Below are 22,009 nucleotides of genomic sequence, written 5' to 3' on the forward strand. Positions count from 1 at the left end.
TACATTATTCCTCTTCAGCATTTATATCATTTCTTGATAATATGAAGTTTTTTGGATAGCATTATGTTTTAGCTTAAATGTGACTTACTCAGAGAGACATTCTCTGACCTGCATCTCCTCCAGCCTAAATAAGAAACCCTAATATACGTTTTTTCCTAATATAGTTTTATAACCCACTACACTTTCCCTCCATAGCTCTAATCACAGCTTATAGTTAAACATTTGTTTGTTTGATTATCTATTAATTTTGGCTTCCTCCTTCAGACTGTGAATTACGTAAGCACATGTATCTAGTTTCTTTTTGATCCACCACTGAATAGCCAGTACCTGGCTCCTTGCTTGGAGTAGCTTGCACCCAATAAATATCTTTTGAATAGTAATATATTTTTTTCTTTCTACATCCTGTCATTTTGTCATTTTGTTGTAAATTGGGTACATAAGGTAATAGTATACAAAAACTTTAAAATTAGTACTGTTTCTACTTACAAAAATCATCTGACAGCTACAATACTATTTAATATCTTAACCTTATAAGAACATCTATAGAAGATAGCATGGTATTTACTGAAGTTTCATCTCTATTTATATTTATGTTTGCACAGCACTGTATGACCTCACAAATATTGTTTCTTCAAGTTACGTATATATTGTCTCAGTCCTGGAAGAAATGAGTGATTTGACCTTGATAATCATTGCTTTACTTCTAGGAGTTTCTGATCACTGGAGATCAACCAAGAAGAAAAGAATCAATGGAGTGGGGCTTCCCTGATGGCGCAGTGGTTGACAATCTGCCTGCCAATGCAGGGGACATGTGTTCGAGCCCTGGTCTGGGAAGATCCCACATGCCGCGAAGCAACTAGGCCCGTGAGCCACAACTACTGAGCCTGCGCGTCTGAAGCCCGTGCTCCGCAACAAGAGAGGCGGCGATAGTGAGAGGCCCGCGCACCGCGATGAAGAGTGGTCCCCTCTTGCCGCAACTGGAGAAAGCCCTCGTGCAGAAACGAAGACCCATCGCAGCCATAAATAAATAAATAAATAAAATTTTAAAAGAATCACTGGAGTCAGATGACGGGAAGTCCATTTTTTTTTAATATTGAGGTCAAAAACACTTCACCATAAACATAATGAAAATTGCCTTATTTTTCTACTTTCCCTCGCTAGAGTAGAGCTAGTCAGAGTACAAGGGTAATATTTTAATAGAATTTCCATTATCATAATTATGGTTAGGCATCAATATTGATAACCTGCTGAGCAATGGTATCTCTGCTCCTATTGTTTTCTTTTCAATTTAATAAATACTATCTTTTGCCTTTGGTTTTCCCCTCAGATATCTGCAGTAAAATACAAATTCGCTGCTGAGTTGGTTACCAGGGCAACCTTCAAATACAATTTTCTATTAGCTGTATCAACACTGAAAATCCTAAAGACTCCCAACCATTTCTATCACTGGAATACATTCAAGCAGATGTATTTGTAAAAAAAAAAAAAACAAACCAAAATTAATTTTAAAACTCAGCTAACTACAAAAGATGACTAGTTGAAAATTCCCAGGAAAAATGTCAAATTTTTGTTTCCATTCATTTGTAGTCATTTTAAACCATATTTAGTTTGGGGGTTCTAGTTGAGTGCCTAATGTGCTTTAATTGGTTCATTTAAATAATGAGTGAAAATGGCAAATATGTAAGTTACTAACTTAATAAAGTAATTAGAAAAGAGAGCAATGTATGAGAGATAAAAACTAGAGAAGAAGCTTTGGTATGTCTTTAAAAGAGAATCGTTAACTACAAAAAGAAATATAAAAATGTTAGGAGTCCAAGTTCCTGGGACTAGGCTTAATTAAAGGTGTTCTGGAGGCATTGAGGATTAAATAGGAATAAATGAATTTCAACCTACTCATAACCAAGCTCTCAATCCATCCAGAAACATCCCCAACCTCATTGGAAGCACTGATTACGTACACCCTTGTGTCACGTTGAGTAACATGATACAAGGTAAATGTTCCATTCTTTGAACACATAGTAACTTCATTGGCCAGATCAACTCTTTTCAGGATAATCACTGCAGGTGGATGACTAAAAGTTTTACATGTAATCGTGATATTTTCCCCTTCTTTAACATTTCTACATGGATGTATTGATATTGTTGTGTTCTGAGGAGGTACCATGAAGACAAGAAAACATACGGTAAGGTCTTGTAATCTTGAGAGATTTGGTCAGATGAGTAAAATTTTTACGCATTTTCTGACCCACATTTAAATTTTCTTTACACTGATGAGTAGTTGCTAACTCTGAGAGCCCAGTGCCAGAGGCTCTTAAGAATTGGCATTTGATTTCAAGAATGTTCACTTCAATTTTGGCTTCCAACACACAGTGGGAGCTCATTAGCACTCAAGGAGTGGGAGACAGAGTAGTAAAGGCTGACTTATTCTGCTTCCACTGATAAGATCAACAGATCCTACTGTGTGTTCACAGGAGGAGTTAGGAGGTTAAGAGGTTTCTGAAGTTTCTCTGCTGGGGCCACTGCCCCCTCCCTCCCTCTCTCCATCAGAATAGGGTAAAATGGACAAGGAGCTTGGATTTTCTAAGGAGACAGTTCTGTAGTCTAGAGTTTCCTTTATGTTGTCCAGCATTAAGATCACCATACTCAATTATTATCCTGAAGAGAGTCAATCCAGAAAATATGTAGTTACTGCGTGTTCAGAGAGTGGCACTCTCTTCTGGTAGGAAGGAAAAGGGTCTGGATAGAACCTTTCTTTTTCCACGTGCCAATTCTACTTCTCTAGTTTCCTTATAACCCCCAGGGAAAGGTTTTGAAAATACATTTAAACACTTTGGAAATGCAGGACCTCAGAGACCAATGATGAATTGTCAACGTTTAAAAAAGCAAACGGGAATTCTACACTGACCAATGATTGATTAATGTCAACTTCCTGGCTGAACTCCATAGGACAGAGCAGCTGTGCGTGATTATTTTAGGAAACACTAAGAAATAACCATAATCATCATGGAATTCAGTTCCATTTTGCCCACTCATTCACCTAATCCTTGAAATTCGTTACAATTCACCAAGCCTCTGACCGATTATAAAAAATAATTAAAAAAACCCAAAAAACAAACCTTTAACATCAAGTGTTAGGCTTCTTAATTGCAAGCCAACTTCATTTTTAGATTCACATTCGTATACTCCCGCATCCTCCAGCTGGGCCCTGTGGATGGTATATGCACCATCTGTAGACTTCAGCACTATGTAGCCTGACTCTGCTTTTTTCTTCAGGATTATCAAAGTTTGGGGAACATTTCCACATGTACAGGAGATAATGACAGTGTCTCCTTCCTTGACACTCTCAGAAGGAAAAGCTGTAAGTCGTATATCTTTTGGAGCAACTGTGGAAAGAATTTAAAGATACCTCTGACTGAATGAAATATAAACCAATCCCATATTAATTTAATGACAGTAACAATAGCTGTCAAGATGGTATTTGTGCTTACTGTTTGCAGTAAATATTTAGAGGGATAATTAAAGAAGTCAAGCATTTACTGGATTGTTGTAAATGATCACATTTTTAATAAAAGAAGACAACTCTTATGCTTCTTTCATGTCCCTTAATATAATTTTTTACCCAGCCTAGCCAACGAATAAGTGTTTTAAAAACAGCTGTAGATTTTAAATGTGAAAAAGAACTTTTTTTTTGGTCACACTGCTGTGCAAATATTTCTTTAAGTATAAAGGCCTTTACAGGCTTCTGAGTTCTGAGCTGGACAATCCCAGATCAAGAAATTAAGCTGTGCTTACAATCCTTAACAACACCAATTATCCTGGGCTAAGTACTTGACGTACAACATCTCTGTTAATACGCAACCCGTGGAGGGAGGTACCACATCACCATTTTATAAGTGAGATTCCCATTAAGTTCATCTGTTTTGTGACTTGATTTGATACTCTTTCCCCAACCAGAGCTACATCCTAAGGGCTTTCTTTAAGGTAGTGCATTGCCCTGCCAAGGTTCTTCCTTTAAAATACAAATTATTATTGTAATGATGTAACAAGAAAGTCACTAATGTCTTAGTGGAAACAATACCAAGGGGTAAGAGAGGAACTGACAGCTCTAGTGAAGAAGAGAACCTTGAACCCCCAAAGGGAAGGTATGAGGGAAATCCAAATCACTTCATGATTTTGCCCAAAACTGCCTACAGCTTCATCCTGTCAACTAGGGATTGTTTTGTTCTCAGTCTTGCCTCTCCATCCTGGCAAGAATGGGTCTGGATCTGCTAACTTCATCCACCCTAGTGATTCTATGCCATTAAACTGATAAACCAGAGGGCATGGTCACTGCTACTCAATCTCAGAGTTTATAAAATGTTTAAGTGCCTTCTTAGGCTTCTAAGCACATACTAGCAGGCATCTTGTGAGATTACCACTCAGAGTTTAATCCAGCTAGATAAGGTAGCTTTAGTCCTAAGTAATTTCAAAATACATATATACATCTTCCTATCCTTATTTCAATGCCATAATCAACGCCTTGTAAGTGTAACTGGAACTCTTGGCACAGTTCCTGGATTCCACCTGCAGTTGAAAGAATTTTAGGATAAGTGACTTGGAATGGCTCATGCGGAAGTGCTATTCCAGGAGCTTTCCATGCAGAGGAAACACCATGAGCTCTTCAAAACGCTCAATGCATTCTGTTTTAGTAAAAATTTTGTTTGTTTCAAAAAGGACTTTGTTCAAAACCAGTAACACAACCAAAATAAGACAAGCAATCATAACTCATTGAATCACTTAGCTCACCTTGGATAATTAATTCGACTTCTTTTCTGCTTATTCCAACCTGGTTAATGCCTTCACAGACATAAATACCAGAATCTTCCATTTTTGTAGACGTTAAGGTAAGAGTGGTGTTCTCAGAAAGAGGCTGTAGATCCCCATTACTTAGCAGCCTGCTCCACAGGATTTTCGGAGCTGGAAGGCCATCGCTAGAGCATGTCATATTCACAGATCTACCTTCCTCCAGGATGGAGGAGGGGCTGACCAAGATGGTTGTATCCCCGGGAGCAACTGAAAAAGTAGGGACACTTGTTAGCTTGACTCTTTATACGCCGAGTTCCAAAGAGTTTTGATAATGTTGCGAAACTGGGCTATGGATTCACGGATTAGAACAATTTATAAATCTTGATAACTTTCCAAAAGAGGTTTCTGTCCCCATTTACTTTAGCAGATACAGAACGATAGAGAGTAGAATATGGACATATCCTGGATATTTTCCAATGGAAATAAATTCTATAGAAACTCTCTTACTATCAAAGAATGGATGATCAATGATAGTATATATTGACATTTATGGTACATTAAACATGACCATGAACTATGTGAATCACCTGTGAAAAGGTGGACTCTATTTTTCTACCTCTTGAATCTAGGCTGTCCTTGTCACTAACCTTGACCAATATATCCTGGAAGAAGTAACACAGTAGGACTTCCAAGCCCAGGCCCCAAGAGGCCCCTTTCATGATCACCCTCTTGAAGTACTGCACTCTGGTGACTAAACCTAGGCTACCTTCCTTGAGAGACACCACATGGAGAAAGAAAGGCCAAGAAACACCAGAGAAGGCCCAGACATGTGAGTGAGGCCACCTAGGACCATCCCCCACTGACCTGCCAACTGACTGACAAGGCATGAATGAGTTCATCTAGTACCACATTGAACAAACTGCCCATCTGACCTCTTCCCAAATTGCCAGCTTAGAATCATAAGCCAATAAACAGTTGTTTTAAGCACTGGGGGTGGTTTGTTATAATAATCATTATTTTGTTGTTCCTTTTCAATTATTTTTTTCCACAATGGTTTTAACTATCAACCTCATGTTAATTCTTGCCTGGCAACCATGATTTAAAAAAATTCATATTAAATTGTGGGTACATCATGCATGTACTTACCATTAACATATAGCATCTGTGTACTCTGCCTTTGTTTGGGTTCAAATTCCATTTCATCAATAGGTAACTTAGCCAGACAAACAAGAACTTTTCCAGTATCTTCAGTGGTGGGGATGAAGGTCATTTCCAAACTCTTGGTCTCTAGGGATTTCTTACTTACATCTTCCAAAAAGATTTTATTCTTCATAATACTCTCCCCTTTAAGTAATTCAATTTCCAGCCGGTCAAAAGGATACACATCAGGAACCTTACAGCTTACAGTGACTGGGTTTCCACTCACTAACAGACCACTCATCTCAATTTCTGGATCTCTAAGGAAGGCTGCAAATGTCAAGCAAAAATGATGTTTATATGTGACAGTCAAGGAAAAACAGAACTAGTCTCTATTAAATGCAAAAGTCTCAAAATGCAGATTTTAATTCACCTGGGATAGGATGATCACTAATATATAAATAACAACATTAAGTATAAATATTTATGACATTAAATATAAATAACGCTGGAAACAAAAAATACCTAACACATCAAATCATCAGGTAATAAATATACTTCTTATTCTTCTCTAGTGATGCAATCTTGCTGACAGCTATGGACTGGTCTTTTCAATGGACATGGCAGCTTCCACCATCCTATTTAGTAACTATATATTTTAAACATCTTAAATATTTTCCAGGATGTATTGGATATTTACTATGTGCTAGTCCCTTAACATTCATTATCTCAGTCTTCAAAACGGCATAATCTAATGGGTATTACCTTATTTTACAGCTAGACAAACTTATATAGAATATATTTTACAGCTAGGGAAACATAGAGGCTAAGAGTCTGCCATTTGGCATCATATCCAGTAACTTACTGAGCTGAGATCAGAATCTCTGTTTCCTTGAGCTCAGAGCCCAGGCTTGGTTTCACAGAGCCACTCAGCCTCTCATCTCAAATAAGACCCAAGGGCACTTCTCAGTTTAGACATTTTCATTTGCAACGGCCAAGTTTAGGCAGAAAGTCTTAAATGTTCCTTGGATCATACTTGTAGTTAAGAAAAAACTATGAGATTTAGATTCTGAATAACATTTATAACACATCTTATGCAAATCAATAGAAGTGAGATCAGAGTGGTTATCAAGAGCAAGAGCCATGCTAAACTTTTTTTCTCCTTAAGCAAAATGTTGTTAAAGTGATACATTCTCTAATGTTTCTGTACGATGGGAAGGCTTCACTGCTGGGAATGTGCCTACATCAGCAGGTCCTGGACTCTTGGTAATATGATAACGCAATAAATTTACCCTTCCTCTGAGAGATTCAAATCCCTTTAAGGACATACTCTAACTCATGCTGAACAAACTCCTGAGGGGTAACACAAGTTTGCGCAGGATTTCTGGAGGAAAATCTCTACAATTGTTCTCTTGAATTCCACTGAATCAAAACAAGGCAGAATAACCTTCTCAAAAGTGTAACTTTAGGATCACTTTGCATATTTTCTCCCTCGTTCATTATAAACCGAGGAACCCCAGCAATGTCAATTCATAGAGATTTGAGGCTGTAAAGGATTTTTGTTAAGGTGACAAGAACAGCAAGAAAAACTGTAGTGTACGTATGGGGTGTAAATCAATATTCAAATCTAGTGCAGTCTCCTGGTTCTACTTTTTATCTGCCACTGACCATCCCCAGTGACCAATCTAACTCCCTGGCTTTCTCTTGCTCCCCATTGCCTCATTTCTCCCATCATGCCAATCGGCTTTCAAATGTGCCTTCAAAACAGTATGCTTGGGCCTCACCCCCAATTCAAATAATTGAGCAGCAGTCATCCCACCCTGTTACCTGAGTGGATACTGACTCCACTCCTTGCACACAACCACCTCTGTACACCCCACATACACCCAGAGGGGCATGGGAAGCAGGGAGCATGCAGTGTGTTCAAGTCCATGATGAGAGAGTATCGACAAGACACAACCTAAGCATTGCGGATGCTGGGTTCATATGTAATATCTACTTAAGATTTAGGCCAATTAAATTACATCAAAAATTCTGGTTCAGAGATTTAGGAACCATTCACAATGCTAAATTCCCCTTCTAAACACAAGGATCTTGTCATGTATCACAGATTCGCATTCTGTTTCTTCCAGTGGAACTGGGAACAACAACAACAAAACAGTAAACAATTCTGAAAACCACTTACAGTAGAGCTCCACATGGATTCCCTTTTCCAGTTTCTTATGCCCACATGTCACGGTGCACAGATAAAAATGTTCGTTCTCAAATCTCACAGGGCTCAGGGTCAACGTGGACTTGGACCCCTCGCTCCTCACCTTCCCGTTCAGAGGGCTGTCTATCTGGGTTCTCCAAGAGAAAGATGGGGACTCGCAACCCATGACATCACAGGTCAACACAACTGAGTCGCCAATCTGAGCAGCAATCTGGGATCCAGGAGAGATCTGTACAGTAAACATTTTCTCTGGGGGATAAAAGAACAAGACGAAAAGACGATAAGATTCTTTTCTTCTTTCACCACAGCTCAATATATGGTCTTTTTTTTTCCTGGCCGCTTTTCAGCTAACATCTATGCCAGGAATAAATTACTCCTTTCCACCTTGGGACCTTCAGAAATGAAACCACATCTTTTAAGAACAAATGCACAAGACGCTGTTGATTCATTCATTCAACAGAATGAATAAGGATAAAAAATTGTCAAGACAGAGATTGGCATCTTTTCAACCAAAAAAATTCATTCTCCACTCAAATGTAGTTTATCAAATCCCTGTAACGGTGGAACAACAGCTCAAAAATATAAGAGGTTCCAGTGTGTCAAGCATTGTGTAAACCACTTTACATATATTATCTTATTTAATCCTCACAACTTCATGAACTGGTACTATTAATTGTCTCCCTCTCCTCCTCTTCTTCCTCCTCCTCTTTCTTCTGGAGGAAAAATGATAAATAACCTCACCCAGCTTACAAGTGGCAAAATTAGGACTTGAAGCCAGGTGGGTCTGATTCAAGATCCCAGCTTTTCAATTGCTTGAACAACTAAATCCAATCATCCTCATGTGGAGATAAAACAAAATCTAAGAAAAGTACTGAAAAAAAGCTATACAAATATGTCCTCTGATTAGAAGCAATACCCGTAACAGACCAGCACTTAGAGCTTCTGTATCAACAGAATAAAGCTGTACCATTGAAAGTCACACAGAATCACACTGAAAGTGAAGTCAAAATCTAAGCATTAAAGTGGCATGCAGGCCACCTCTTAAATTTGTTTGATACAATATAAAAATACTTTACTATTGACTCAGGGGCTGAAAACTGAGATGCCAGGGCAAACTCCTAAGTCTCAGATATCCAGAAAAGCTCTTTGGCTGCCAGTGCCGTCCCTGCTAGTTGTTTCTGACTAGATTGTGAAGAGTTTTATGTGACTATTTTAAGAAATGTGAATTTTAATTTATATGCAATTAGGGTTTGGTTGAAGTCATATAAAATGTGCACCTTTCTTGTTTAAGGTAGATAACTCTGGTAGCAGTGCATAGGATTATGTTGGGGGACAGAATGATAGCAGGGTGACCATTTAAAGACAATTAGCTATAGTTGAAAAACCATGGAGTTTGGGGTTTAAATGGGTCTCTGTTAAATGCCACTAATGAGCTATGTGACTCTAGGCAAATTGTCAATTATTCTGTGCCTGTGTTTTTATTCGCCTCATAAGGTTGTGGTAAAGAAAAAAGACATAACATTTATAAAGTGGAAAGAGAATTCCTGGCAAATATTAGATGTACAAGCAATAAGGGTCATTATTAATCTCTGGGAGGCACTATTCTCTCATCTGTAAAATGGATATAAAATACGTACTCATTAGTTATTTCTTGAAGATTAGAGGAAACATATGTAAAGTACCTGGAATATAGCTGGTGGTCAGCGGATGTTATTTATTGATAAGAACATCTTTCAAGAGTCCAAGTGAGAGATGATAAACTAAGGCAATGACAAGAGGGTTGAAGAAAAGAGGTCAGATTCTAGGGATCATACTGAGGTAGAACTGACAGGTTTTGGTGATATGGAATAGGAACATGAATTTCAGAGTAAACAGCATATAATACATAGTTCAAATCTTGGGAGTCCAGAGTTAGAAGGGAGGAGGACCAGATGTGGGAATCTGAGAATACTAATATTCAAGGGGCAGAAGGAAGAGAGAAAGCCAAGGGATGAGGCAGTGAAAGAATGATGAGAAATGGAAAGGAACCAGAAAAGCAGGGCCATGGAAGTTCTGGCAGGAAAGATTTCCAAGAAGCATGAGTAAGATGAATATATAATTGTATTAAAGCACATGACGATCAGATGGATCATCAATAAAAGTTAACAAAGTAATTTTGGCATTGAAGCTATTTCACTATTGCTTAAATCCGAATGATGGCCGCTTTACCAGTCCTTTTTTTCACATTCTGCTTACCTTGAACAATTAATTTCACCTCTTTTCTGTCTTTCCCAACCAGATTAACTCCTTCACACACATAAATTCCAGAATCTTCCATCCTCATAGCAATTAAAGTGAGAGTTGCATTCTCAGAAAGGAGCTGTAGATTCCCATTGTCTAATTTCTTGCTCCAGAAAATCTGTGGAGCTGGTAGACCTTCACTGGTACATGTCATCGTCACGGAGTCACCTTCTTGCAGGCTTGTGGAGGGACTCACAGATATAACTGTGTCCTTGGGTGAGACTGAGAAGGCAGGGCACAATAGTAGTCATTGCTAAGCATCATCTTGATCCAATAGGGCTACTGTATTTCTCTCATACACTTTATTTACATGCTTTCACAAATTTGACAAACTTTCTCTGCCAAACTAGTGTAAAGAATTGTTGAGTTGGGCTTCCCTGGTGGCGCAGTGGTTGAGAATCTGCCTGCCAATGCAGGGGACATGGGTTCGAGCCCTGGTCTGGGAAGATCCCACATGCCGCGGAGCAACTAGGGCCGTGAGCCACAACTACTGAGCCTGCATGTCTGGAGCCTGTGCTCCGCAACAAGAGAGGCCGTGATAGTGAGAGGTCCGCGCACCGCGATGAAGAGTGGCCCCCGCTCGCCGCAACTAGAGAAAGCCCTCGCACAGAAACGGAGACCCAACACAGCCAAAAATTTAAAAATTAATTAATTAATTTAAAAAAAGAATTGCTGAGTCATAAAAATTAGTCAATCCAGTTTCTGACTAATTTGATGGAGTTACTTTTTTTGATGTTTGGTGTTTTCAGATGGCCATAGATAGTCAGAAATTTAGAAAACCCTTAGAATAATGTGGTTCAATCTCCCAGGTAAGGTAGAAGTTCCGGCTCAGCTTCCTTGCCAAAGGTTCATTCAAGTCAGCTTCAACACTTATGGTGCAAGGAAATCCACTGCCTTATAGTAAATACAGTCCATTTGATTTTGGACAGCTCTAATTATTAGAACATTTTCCCTTTATTGAGCTGAACTCTTCCTCTTTGTAACTAACTTTTATACACTGGTCATAGTTCAGTCCTCTACTGCTAAAGAATATATCAAATCCCACTTCTACATGACTGTCTTTCAAATACTTAGTTATAGCTCTCGTTTCCAAGTTTTATATTCTCTAGGAAAAATATCTATTTTGACTATTCTTCTCAAAACATTGATAAAACCTTTCCATCTCATTCTCTTTCAGCTAAACATGTTATAGAAGGCAATACTTCTTTTAAGTATGGTGTCAAAGCAGACCAGAGCATTTTAGTCTAGAACAAAGCACAGTGAGTCCACTCCTACCAATTTTGGGATTTCAAGACTGTCTCAGCTCCCCCAGCCGTCTCAGGGAGCATGGAGACAATCAAACCTCATCTCCTCTCTCTCGCCCCACACATATGTGTCCAGGTGAGCATACATATATTCACTCACACACAGAATAAGTGCCCACCTTGTAAAATCTCTATATCTTGATATTTCAAGGCATGGTATAAGAGTTTATGAAACATGATTAAAAAAACATTTTATCACTTGAGCCTATTTCCTACTACCCAGTCAGGTGGTATTAGTAGTCCTCTTTGATAGACTGCGAAATTAAGTGGCCCAAATTCACACAGTTAGTGGAGCCAGAACTTAAGCTCAACTCTTCTCAACACAAATTTGGTGCGCTTTTTATTAAATCATGCTATTGACAAAAATTATGCTCTCAATGAATCAAAATGGTGTAAAAACTACAAACACGTTTCTTCTTGACTTTAGCTGCTAAGTTTACTGCTGTATAGATCCAAGACTAAATTCCCATAGACTTTACACAAGTACTTACTGTAGACTTGCAGTTTTTTTGTAGTCTCCCTTACTTGGGGTTGAGAATCAATTTCATTAATGTGTAATGTAGCTTGACAAACAAGAGCTTTCCCAATATCCTCATCAATAGGAGTGAAGGTTACTTCCAAACTCTTCGTTTCCTGGGACTTCATTTCTGAAACCTCCAGAAAGTTCTGTGTCTTCACGGAACGGTTGCCCTTCAGTAATTCTATCTCCAGCCTTTCAAATGGGTAAACATCAGGGACCAAACACGTGACTGTGACTGGCTTCCCAACCTCCAGGGGGCCACTCAAATGAATCTCTGGGTCCTTAGGGAAAGCTGCAACATTCAAACAAATACATGCAAATGGACTTTTTGTTCATGTTGTATAAGGTCCCTTACTGATTTAAATCAATGTAAACTAAATCTAATATGTTTGCGAATACAGTCTTAATACAGCAGAATTAATTGTTTAAATAGCCTTTCATGGTTTGGGGTAGGTTCAAGAACTGGAATCTCCTGTTAGAGAGTTCAGTTCTGACGCTGCATGTACTAAGTGTTGCATGTTATCAGAGTAAAAGGAGGGAGAAGAAATTCATGTTTATTGAATACTTATGTGTGCCCATCACTGTGCTATTCATTTAACACCAATGACTTTATTTTATCCTCACAACAACCCTAAGAAATAGATACCACAATTCACAGATATGAAAACATAAACTTAGCACATGTGCATAACTTTCCTAAGGTCACACAGCTAGTAATGGTAAACCTGGGATTTAAACTCAGGATTTTTATTATTCTATACTGCTATTGAAGATTTTTTTTATGTTATATCACATTCTCTTATTTTAGTGAGGGCAGATATATTTCATTTTATGGATAAGGAACCTGAGGCTTAGAATGTCATTGCAAAGAATAGTTATTGGGCAAGATATGCTAAGAAATGAAAAGAACAACTCTAAATAATTGGCTTCTGAAAAATGGTGCCTCTGACAGGCATTCATCCACCAGAAAGGTACACCTGTGCAGTCTTTAAATTCTGGAAGGCATATTTGCCTCCCAAAATGCCTAACTCAAAGTCTAACTAATACTCCACTTGAACTTTTTAGTGTCAAGGGACACACTAGTTCAGTCAGCTATTGCTTTCCTTGCAAGGCTACTTTTCATTGCAAACCGCCAGGATGGTAACACATTGGCTCGATTCAAGACTGTGAAATAAGAATACAAAGTTTCCAACTCTAAAGAATATTACAATCAAATGTGGAATGGAGACAGGACTGTTAAACATAATGAAAGACAGACATTCTTGAAAAAAAAACAGAAAACTTCAGCCAAGATAATTAAAGCCAGAAGGGCCTTCATTTCTCTTTTTAAATCTTCAACTATTTGGTACTTGAGAGGAAAGGCAAAGGAACTGGAAATGTTTTGCTATGTGAAGAAACAGTATTTTTCATTTTTCCACCAATAGTCCTGTCCCTCATATTCTGAAAGAAATGCACTTATAATCCACATAGTTTGCTGTCAGGTAATACAAGAACTCACTACTTTCCCCTCTATTTACATAAGGGGGCCTTTCAAGGAGCTCAGGAGGCTGCACAGACATAAACTCTGCATGTACAACCAGCATAATTGAAAGCAGCCGGCCAGGCATGGTTTCTTGGGAAGCACTAGCAACATACTGGCTTCTTGAAGAATCAGTTAAGGTTACTGGACAAAGTTGGCTCCACTACAGCAGAAGAGAAGCAATGTAAGTAGAAAAGATAATGAAATGAGGTCTTCCTGAAGAGATGACTATCAAGGATTCCAGTATTTTGGAAAGAGCAGTAACCAGAATGCAAGTGATTTATTTCAGGTTATTGTTTCACTCCTTTTGCTAACTTTCTTTGCTGGATTGAGAATGGATTGGGATACATTTTGGTAGGCTGGTAAACGAGGGGTATTCATTCACATTCACAAGGCAAATCTAGTTCATTATACAAATATCTTTGAGGTTGAGCGATTGGGCATTAAGACTTAATGGCACCAAACAAAAACAAAAACAAAACATCTTAAATTTATCTCTGCCAAAGTCAAATGAGTGAAATGTTTGCAGATATTTTTCTTCTAGCTAAAGGGGAAAATTTTGTACAGAAGCCCATTACTAAATTATAGATCACCTTCTTAATCTTTAAATTAATTTTAAGCACCAAACTGCATAAGAATAAATAAATGGGAAACCCCTGAAGTATGGAATTCATAAATCATTTAGACACATGGACAAGTAAACATATAAGCATATAATTGAATAGAAATTTTTTTAAATAAAATAAACAGAACCTTAGAGATCTTCACTTTATGGTTAAGAAAACAGAAGCCCAGAGAAGTTGAGTCTAACCCATGGTCACCATGTTTGTGGCAGAGTTGGAAATAGAAGCTAGGATCTAGGCCTCTGGTCTAGTGCTAGGTTCAGCTGTCTCTAGCTTTCTCAGTACACTAGGTCCTCTAGCCAAGAATCTGGACATGAATATACTTTTTTCTTTCTTTTCTTTTAAAAACTTATTTTAAAGCAAAATGGAGAGAAAATCAAATATTCTTTTAAGTACTCACAGTAGATCTCCACTGGGATTCCTTTTTCCAGTTTCTGAGACTCACAAATCACTGTGCACAGGTAATAGTGTTCATTCCCCAGACTAACAGGATCCATGGTCAGCGTGGATTTGGTCCCCTCATTTCTCACCTTCCCATTCAGTGGACTGTCTATCTGAGTTCTCCAGGAGAACGATGGTGACTCGCAGCCTGTTGTGCTACAAGTCAGTGAGATGGAGTCACCAATCTGAGCAATAATTTTGGATTCAGGGAAGATGTCGATTTTAAAAGCTTGAGCTGTGAAGGCAAAAAGGAAAAAACAAACACTGGTTTGTTGAGTATTCTAGTCCTTCTTCTCTGTTCTAGTATAACACCCAAAATACAATCTGGCTGATCTCTTTCCTAAACTGCTTCCAACTAATGCAAGGCAACATTGGAGTCACTTTCAAAAGAAGGTGTTGAAATCATCTTTGCTTAGGAGAACTCTCACTCTGACCTTGATGCCCATTTATCAGAGTTGTTTTGTCACTAGCTAAGTTTGCTCTCATTATCAAGTGCAGGAAACCAAAGAGACAGACCTTCCTAGAGATAGAATCCAATTACTCAATTGACATTGGAAAAAGGTATCCAAAAAACATCAACTTTGCGGCTCTAACTATGACAATATAATGGTGTCTAACAATACTCAATAGCACATTAAAAGTTAGGTTAAATTAAGTTTTCCCACTCTTTAAAAATCCTAGTGCCTTTCTTTACGACCATAACAAAACTGACTGAAGCCAAAATCAGGGCTAAAATGGAATGCTAGCATTTGGAACAAATCAAGGAGAAGAACTTACAAACTGCAAACACCATCCAAAGTATATTTGAGGCTCCAAAGATCACAACCATCTTCCTAGGCATTTTAAGTTGCTGTTGTTATGAGAAAATAATGGTTCCAAAACCCTTCTTTCTGTCCCCACTGAAAGTGCCTGGGAAGTCTTGAGCTCCTAAAGCCAGTGAGGTTCAGTGAGGAATGAAATAGAAAGTCTGCTCTTTATAAAGAGTCTTGTTGCAGAGACACAGAGGCGGAGGGAAATCCCTTCAAGGGGAAACCCGGAGCAGAGCCAGAAAAAAAGTTTAACTGACACCCAGCCAAGTCCAGTATTAACCCCTTCCGTTGCTCTCAGTACTGAAACTACTATCTCTGCCCTAGAAAAAGAAAACACTTCCAAGGCTATAAAATTAAAACTTTTCCTGATTTTTCATTCCAAAAGGATATCTTTGCATGAAATATATAAAGTAATGCTTGTGGCAGAATAAGGCTTTCTGACTCCAATGGGGAAAAGAGAGAGAGAAAAATAGTAAATTACACTCTAGTTTTTGAAGTGGCTAAACAAGCACTGTCATGTGAACTGATTTTTCTCCATTAGGAAGATATATTTGCAATTCTAAAACAGGGACTAAATTTCCTCTTGCAAAAAAAAGGAAAAGATCCTTTCTTTTGATGAGTTATTTTTTTAAAAGAGAGACAGCATAGTTTCTTAGTTTTATACTTTTTATTCACAACATAGTTTTTTTTGACAACAAACATCCAGCTTCTGAAATGATTTTCTTGAGTAGAGAATAAAGGGACACTACCAGAACAAGAGAAAGAATTTTCCTCTTCTGTTTTAGAAAAGTTACCAATTCTTTGGTTCAGTTGCTGGATAATTGGGAAGTCTTTTGCAGACTTAAATGTAAATGTATGGAATTCATCTGAAGTGGTAAATCTCTTAGACTGTGAGACTTAACCACAAACACAGTTAAAACATGAAAAATAATTTATCTTTTATGGGAGGTGATGACCACAATTTTATGCTCTTTTTCCTCGCCAGTGAAATTACTCTTTAAAAGGTATTTTTAAATGACTGTTTTTGCCTTGCACACACATACTTAAGTCTTTGCAAAATGCTTGCCCATCAAAAAGAAACCGGAATAGCCACTTCCTTGTATTAGACTTGTGCAGGTCTTCCTCCCGCACTGGATCATCAGTTCGTATCATGGTCCCAGACCAGTTCTTGTTCAGCATTATATCTACCTCTGCCTTCCCAATATCTAATGGTTTTACACTTGGTGGGTACCAAAAAAGTGCAATCATAAATATTTTATAAATTAAAATTTGGAAGAGAAACTTCCAAAATGCTAACAATAATATGTAAATACTGCAGGAGAAAAATGTTGGATTCTACAAAAAAAAAAAAAAAAAACAAACCAAAGCTCACGGACTCCCAGGGATGTGTACAATAAACAGCCCTGTGCTATGTGACTGAGGAAGGCCATAACTGAGGTTTGGAACTGATAACTGTTCCTACACAGCTGGAGAGGTTCTGGACCTCCTCTTGGATGCTGATGAGGCTCCCACTCAAGGATAAGGAGAGAAAAAAAGTCGAAGAAGCTACTGGCTGTGATGGTATATAAGTGTGACTTCATCTGCCAAATAGCTAAGGATCAGAAAAGGGACTTCAGGCAAAATTAGCTGATGAACAAGTAATCTAGAGGCCTTTTACAATGTTCATGTCATGGAAGAAGATTATCAGAACCATATATGTTGACTGCTTAACTCAGAAGAAATCAAAAGGGAATTATGGAGTTTTATTGTACTTCTCTGGGGTGTAAAAACACAAGTGAACCATAGGATCCAAATTGGGATCACTGAGAACAAGTCATAGCAAATAACTTCAGTTTCAAGCTTGGATATGATTCCAAGCTTGGAACATTGGAGAAATATCTAATCTATTGAATTAGTTCATAGTGGTTTCGGCAGAAGTCCCTCATGACATACTTGAGTTGGATGCCATTTGAGGTCCTACCAGCTCCTCCCAGGTTGAGTTGACTGCATTCTCTTCTGTGACCTCTTCACTAGAGCATACTAGCAGTGAAGCACTTGTCATGCTGCATTTACCTGTTAACATGTCAATCATTCCTAACTTACAAACTCAGGGGTTTTCATTTTCCATCATAGCATCTAGCCCAGAATAAAATATTCTTAAAATTTGTGGAATGAACGAGTGAATAGAATTTCAAGTATAAGGTTAACAGATTGGGACTAACCTATCTGGATAGAGTGTTACTGTGTTTTTTCTTTGAAATTGTTCAGTTCAACATTTTTATCAGTAACATAGGAGAGATGATTACCTAATTTATTCATAATGCAAGATTGAGAAAGACAGTTAACCTTAGAGATGACAGAATCAAGATAAGGATGATCTCAAAAGATGTAATAATGATCCAGATAATGAAGTGAAATTTAATGGGAATGCATTAAAGTCCAGCATTGAAATATAAAACATCAAAGTCTTGAGTAAAATATGGAAGAGTTTTGACTTGATGGTAGTCCATAGGAAGACGCTCTAATGGTTTTAGTGAATCACAAAGTGAACACAAGGCAACATTGTCATGAGAAACCAACATAGATGTTGATAAGCTCAAGGTGCACTCATAGCATTCAACCTTCTCATCACCTGAGGCCATAGTCTCCAAGACCATATTGGGAGCAGAGGTGTCTGATTCAAGGTTCTAGTCCTTAATGAGAGAGACTGACAAAATAGAGGGTGTCCAGAAGAAAGTGATAAGCCTGGTAGATGGCTTTAAAATCCCTGGCCTGGTAGGAGCTGTTGAAAGAATAGGATGTTTAGTTTGGATAAGAGACACCTATGAAGTCATTTGATAAATAATGACTGATGTGTGAAGGAAGGAATATACCTGCTGCTCTGTGTTATATCAGAGGCTAAATGTAGGGCTTATTGGTAGGTAGTTACTAGATTTTTAGCTGTAGGAAGGCCAGGAGTATGTGTGTCCTGTTCACCACTAGAGCCTCAGCACTTAACATAGTGACCAGTAGATAATAGGGGTTCAGTAAATCAATACTGAATGAATAAATAACAATTCGAAAGAGAGCTTGACTCAGATCCCATTAGTCCTGAATTCAAATCCACTATTCCACCTAGGAATTGCACAACTTTGCGCAAGTATAGGTAACCTCTCTACACTTGTTTACACATGCTCAAATAGGGATAATAGTATCATTTCAAGTGATTCACATGATTTTTATGACTATCAAATCAAAAGTGATCATCTGAAATCTCTTTAAATAAAAATAACAAAGTGCTCATTGGTTCAAGATGGTGGAGTAGAAGGACGTGCGCTCACTTCCTCTTGCAAGAGAACTGGAACCACAACTAACTGCTGAACAATCATCGACAGGAAGACACTGGAACTCACCAAAAAGCATACCCCACATCCAAAGACAAAGGAGAAGCCACAATGAGATGGTAGGAGGGGCTCAATCACAATAAAATCAAATCCCATAACTGCTGGGCAGGTGACTCACAAGCTGGAGAACACATACCACAGAGTCCACCCACTGGAGTGAAGGTTCTGAGCCCCACGTAAGGCTTCCCAACCTGGGGGTCTGGCAACAAAAGGAGGAGGAATTCCTAGAGAATCAGACTTTGAAGGCTAGAGGGAGTTGATTGCAAGAATTCTACAGGACTGGGGGAAACAGAATCTCCACTCTTGGAGGGCACACACAAAGTAGTGTGTGCATCAGGACCCAGGAGAAGGAGCAGTGACCCTATATGAGACTGAACCAGACCTACCAGCTAGTGTTGGAAGGTCTCCTGCAGAGGTGGAGGGTGGCTGTGGCTCACCAAGGGGACAAAAACACTGGCAGCAGAAGTTCGGGGAAGTATTCCTTGGCATGAGGCCTCCCAGAGTCCGCCATTAGCCCCACCAAGGAGCCAGGTAGGCTCCAGTGCTGAGTTGCATCAGGCCAAACAACCAACAGGGAGGGAACACAGCCCCACCCATCAGCAGACAATCAGATTAAAGATTTACTGAGCTCTGCCCACCAGAGCAACACCCAGCTCTACCCACCACCAGTCCCTCCCATCAGGAAGCTTGCACAAGCCTCTTAGATAGCCTCATCCACCAGAGGGCAGACAGCAGAAGCAAAAAGAACTACAATTCTGCAGCCTGGGGAATGAAAACCACATTCACAGAAAGATAGACAAAATGAAAAGGCAGAGGACTATGTACCAGATGAAGAAACAAGATAAAACCCCAGAAAAACAACCAAATGAAGTGGAGATAGGCAACCTTTCAGAAAAAGAATTCACAATAATGATAGTGAAGATGATCCAGGACCTCAGAAAAAGAATGGAGGCAAAGATCAAGAAGACGCAAGAAAAGTTTTAAAAAGACCTAGAAGAATTAAAGAACAAACACCTAGAAGAATTAAAGAACAAACAAACAGAGATGAACAATACAATAACTGAAATGAAAAAATACACTAGAAGGAATCAATAACAGAATAACTGAGGCAGAAGAAAAGATAAGTTACCTGGAAGACAGGATGGTGGAATTCACAGACTTGGAACAAAGTAAAGAAAAGAGAATGAAAAGAAATGAAGACAGCCTAAGAGACCTCTGAGACAACATTAAACACAATAGCATTCGCATTAGAGGAGTCCCAGGAGGAGAGAGAGAGAAAGGACCTGAGAAAATATTTGAAGAGATTATAGTCAAAAACTTCCCTAACATGGGAAAGGAAAGAGCCACCCAAGTCCAGTAAGTGCAGAGAGTCCCGGGCAGGATAAACCCAAGGAGAAACACGCCAAGACACATAGTAATCAAACTGACAAATATTAAAGAAAAAGAAAAATTATTGAAAGCAACAAGGGAAAAACGACAAATAACATACAAGGGAACTCCCATAAGGTTAAGAGCTGATTTCTCAGCAGAAATTCTACAAGCCAGAAGGGATGGCACTATATATTTAAAGTGATGAAAGGGAAGAACCTACAACCAAGATTACTCTACCCAGCAAGGATCTCATTCAGATTCAACAGAGAAATCAACAGCTAAATACAAGCAAAAGCTAAGAGAATTCAGCACCACCAAACCAGCTCTACAACAAATGCTAATGGAACTTCTCTAAGTGGGAAACACAAGACAAGAAAAGGACCTACAAAAACAAACCCAAAACGATTAAGAAAATGCTAATAGGAACATACATATCAATAATTATCTTAAACATGAATGGATTAAATGCTCCAACCAAAAGACACAAGCTCAATGAATGGATACAAAAACAAGACCCATATATATGCTGTGTACAAGAGACCCATTTCAGACCTAGGGACACATACAGACTGAAAGCGAGGGGATGGAAAAAGATATTCCATGCAAATGGAAATCAAAAGACAGCTGAAGTAACAATACTCATATCAGATAAAATAGACATTAAAATAAAGAATGTTACAAGAGACAAGGAAGGACACTACATAATGATAAAGGAATCAATCCAGGAAGATCTAACAATTATAAATATATATGCACCCAACATAGGAGCACCTCAATAAATAAGGCAATTGTTAACAGCTATAAAAGAGGAAATCAACAGTAATACAATAATAGTGGGGGACTTTAACACCTCACTTACACCAATGGACAGATCATACAGACAGAAAATTAATAAGGAAACACAAGCTTTAAATGACACAATAGACCAGATAGATTTAATTGATATATATAGGACATTCCATCCAAAAACAGCAGATTACACTTTCTTCTCAAGTGAACACGGAACATTCTCCAGGATAGATCACATCTTAGGTCACAAATCAAGCCTCGCTAAATTTAAGAAAATTGAAATCACATCAAACATCTTTTCCGACCAAAATGCTATGAGATTAGAAATCAATTACAGGGGGGGAAAATGTAAAAAACACAAACACATGGAGGCTAAACAATACGTTACTAAATAACCAGGAAAACACTGAGGAAATCAAAAAATAACTAGAGGAAAATTACAACAAAAACATGATGATCCAAAACCTTAGATGCAGCAAAAGCCGTTCTGAGAGGGAAGTTTATAGCAATACAATCCTACCTCAAGAAACAAGAAAACTCTCAAGTAAACAATCTACTTTACACTTAAAGGAACTAGAGAAAGAAGAACAAACAAAACCCAAAGTTAGCAGAAGGAAAGAAATCATAAAGATCAGAGCAGAAATAAATGAAATAGAAACAAAGAAAACAATAGCAAAGATCAATAAAACTAAAAGCTGGTTCTTTGAGAAGATAAACAAAATTGATAAACCATTAGCCAGACTCATCAAGAAAAAGAGGGAGAGGACTCATATCAATGAAATTAGGAATGAAAAAGGAGAAGTTACAACAGACACTGTAGAAATACAAAGCATCCTAGGAGACTACTACAAGCAACT

General features: G+C 38.3%; 1 protein-coding gene across 1 annotated transcript in view; it reads right to left on the reverse strand.

The window, feature by feature from the left end:
• Positions 1-19,292, reverse strand: part of VCAM1 (vascular cell adhesion molecule 1) — a 42,691-nt gene extending 23,399 nt beyond the window's left edge. The window contains exons 1-8 of the mRNA XM_082384288.1: positions 15,599-19,292; positions 14,781-15,056; positions 12,210-12,530; positions 10,370-10,636; positions 8,108-8,383; positions 5,932-6,252; positions 4,786-5,052; positions 3,117-3,383 (exon numbers count right to left, since the gene is read on the reverse strand). Of these exons, the coding sequence (XP_082240414.1) occupies positions 3,117-3,383; positions 4,786-5,052; positions 5,932-6,252; positions 8,108-8,383; positions 10,370-10,636; positions 12,210-12,530; positions 14,781-15,056; positions 15,599-15,662 (2,059 nt within the window). The 5' untranslated portion in view covers positions 15,663-19,292. The remainder of the gene's footprint in view (positions 1-3,116; positions 3,384-4,785; positions 5,053-5,931; positions 6,253-8,107; positions 8,384-10,369; positions 10,637-12,209; positions 12,531-14,780; positions 15,057-15,598) is intronic.
• Positions 19,293-22,009: the final 2,717 nt, after the last annotated feature.

The sequence above is a fragment of the Balaenoptera borealis genome (genome assembly GCF_965194805.1).
Source record: "Balaenoptera borealis genome assembly, chromosome: 1".
NCBI lineage: Eukaryota > Metazoa > Chordata > Mammalia > Artiodactyla > Balaenopteridae > Balaenoptera > Balaenoptera borealis.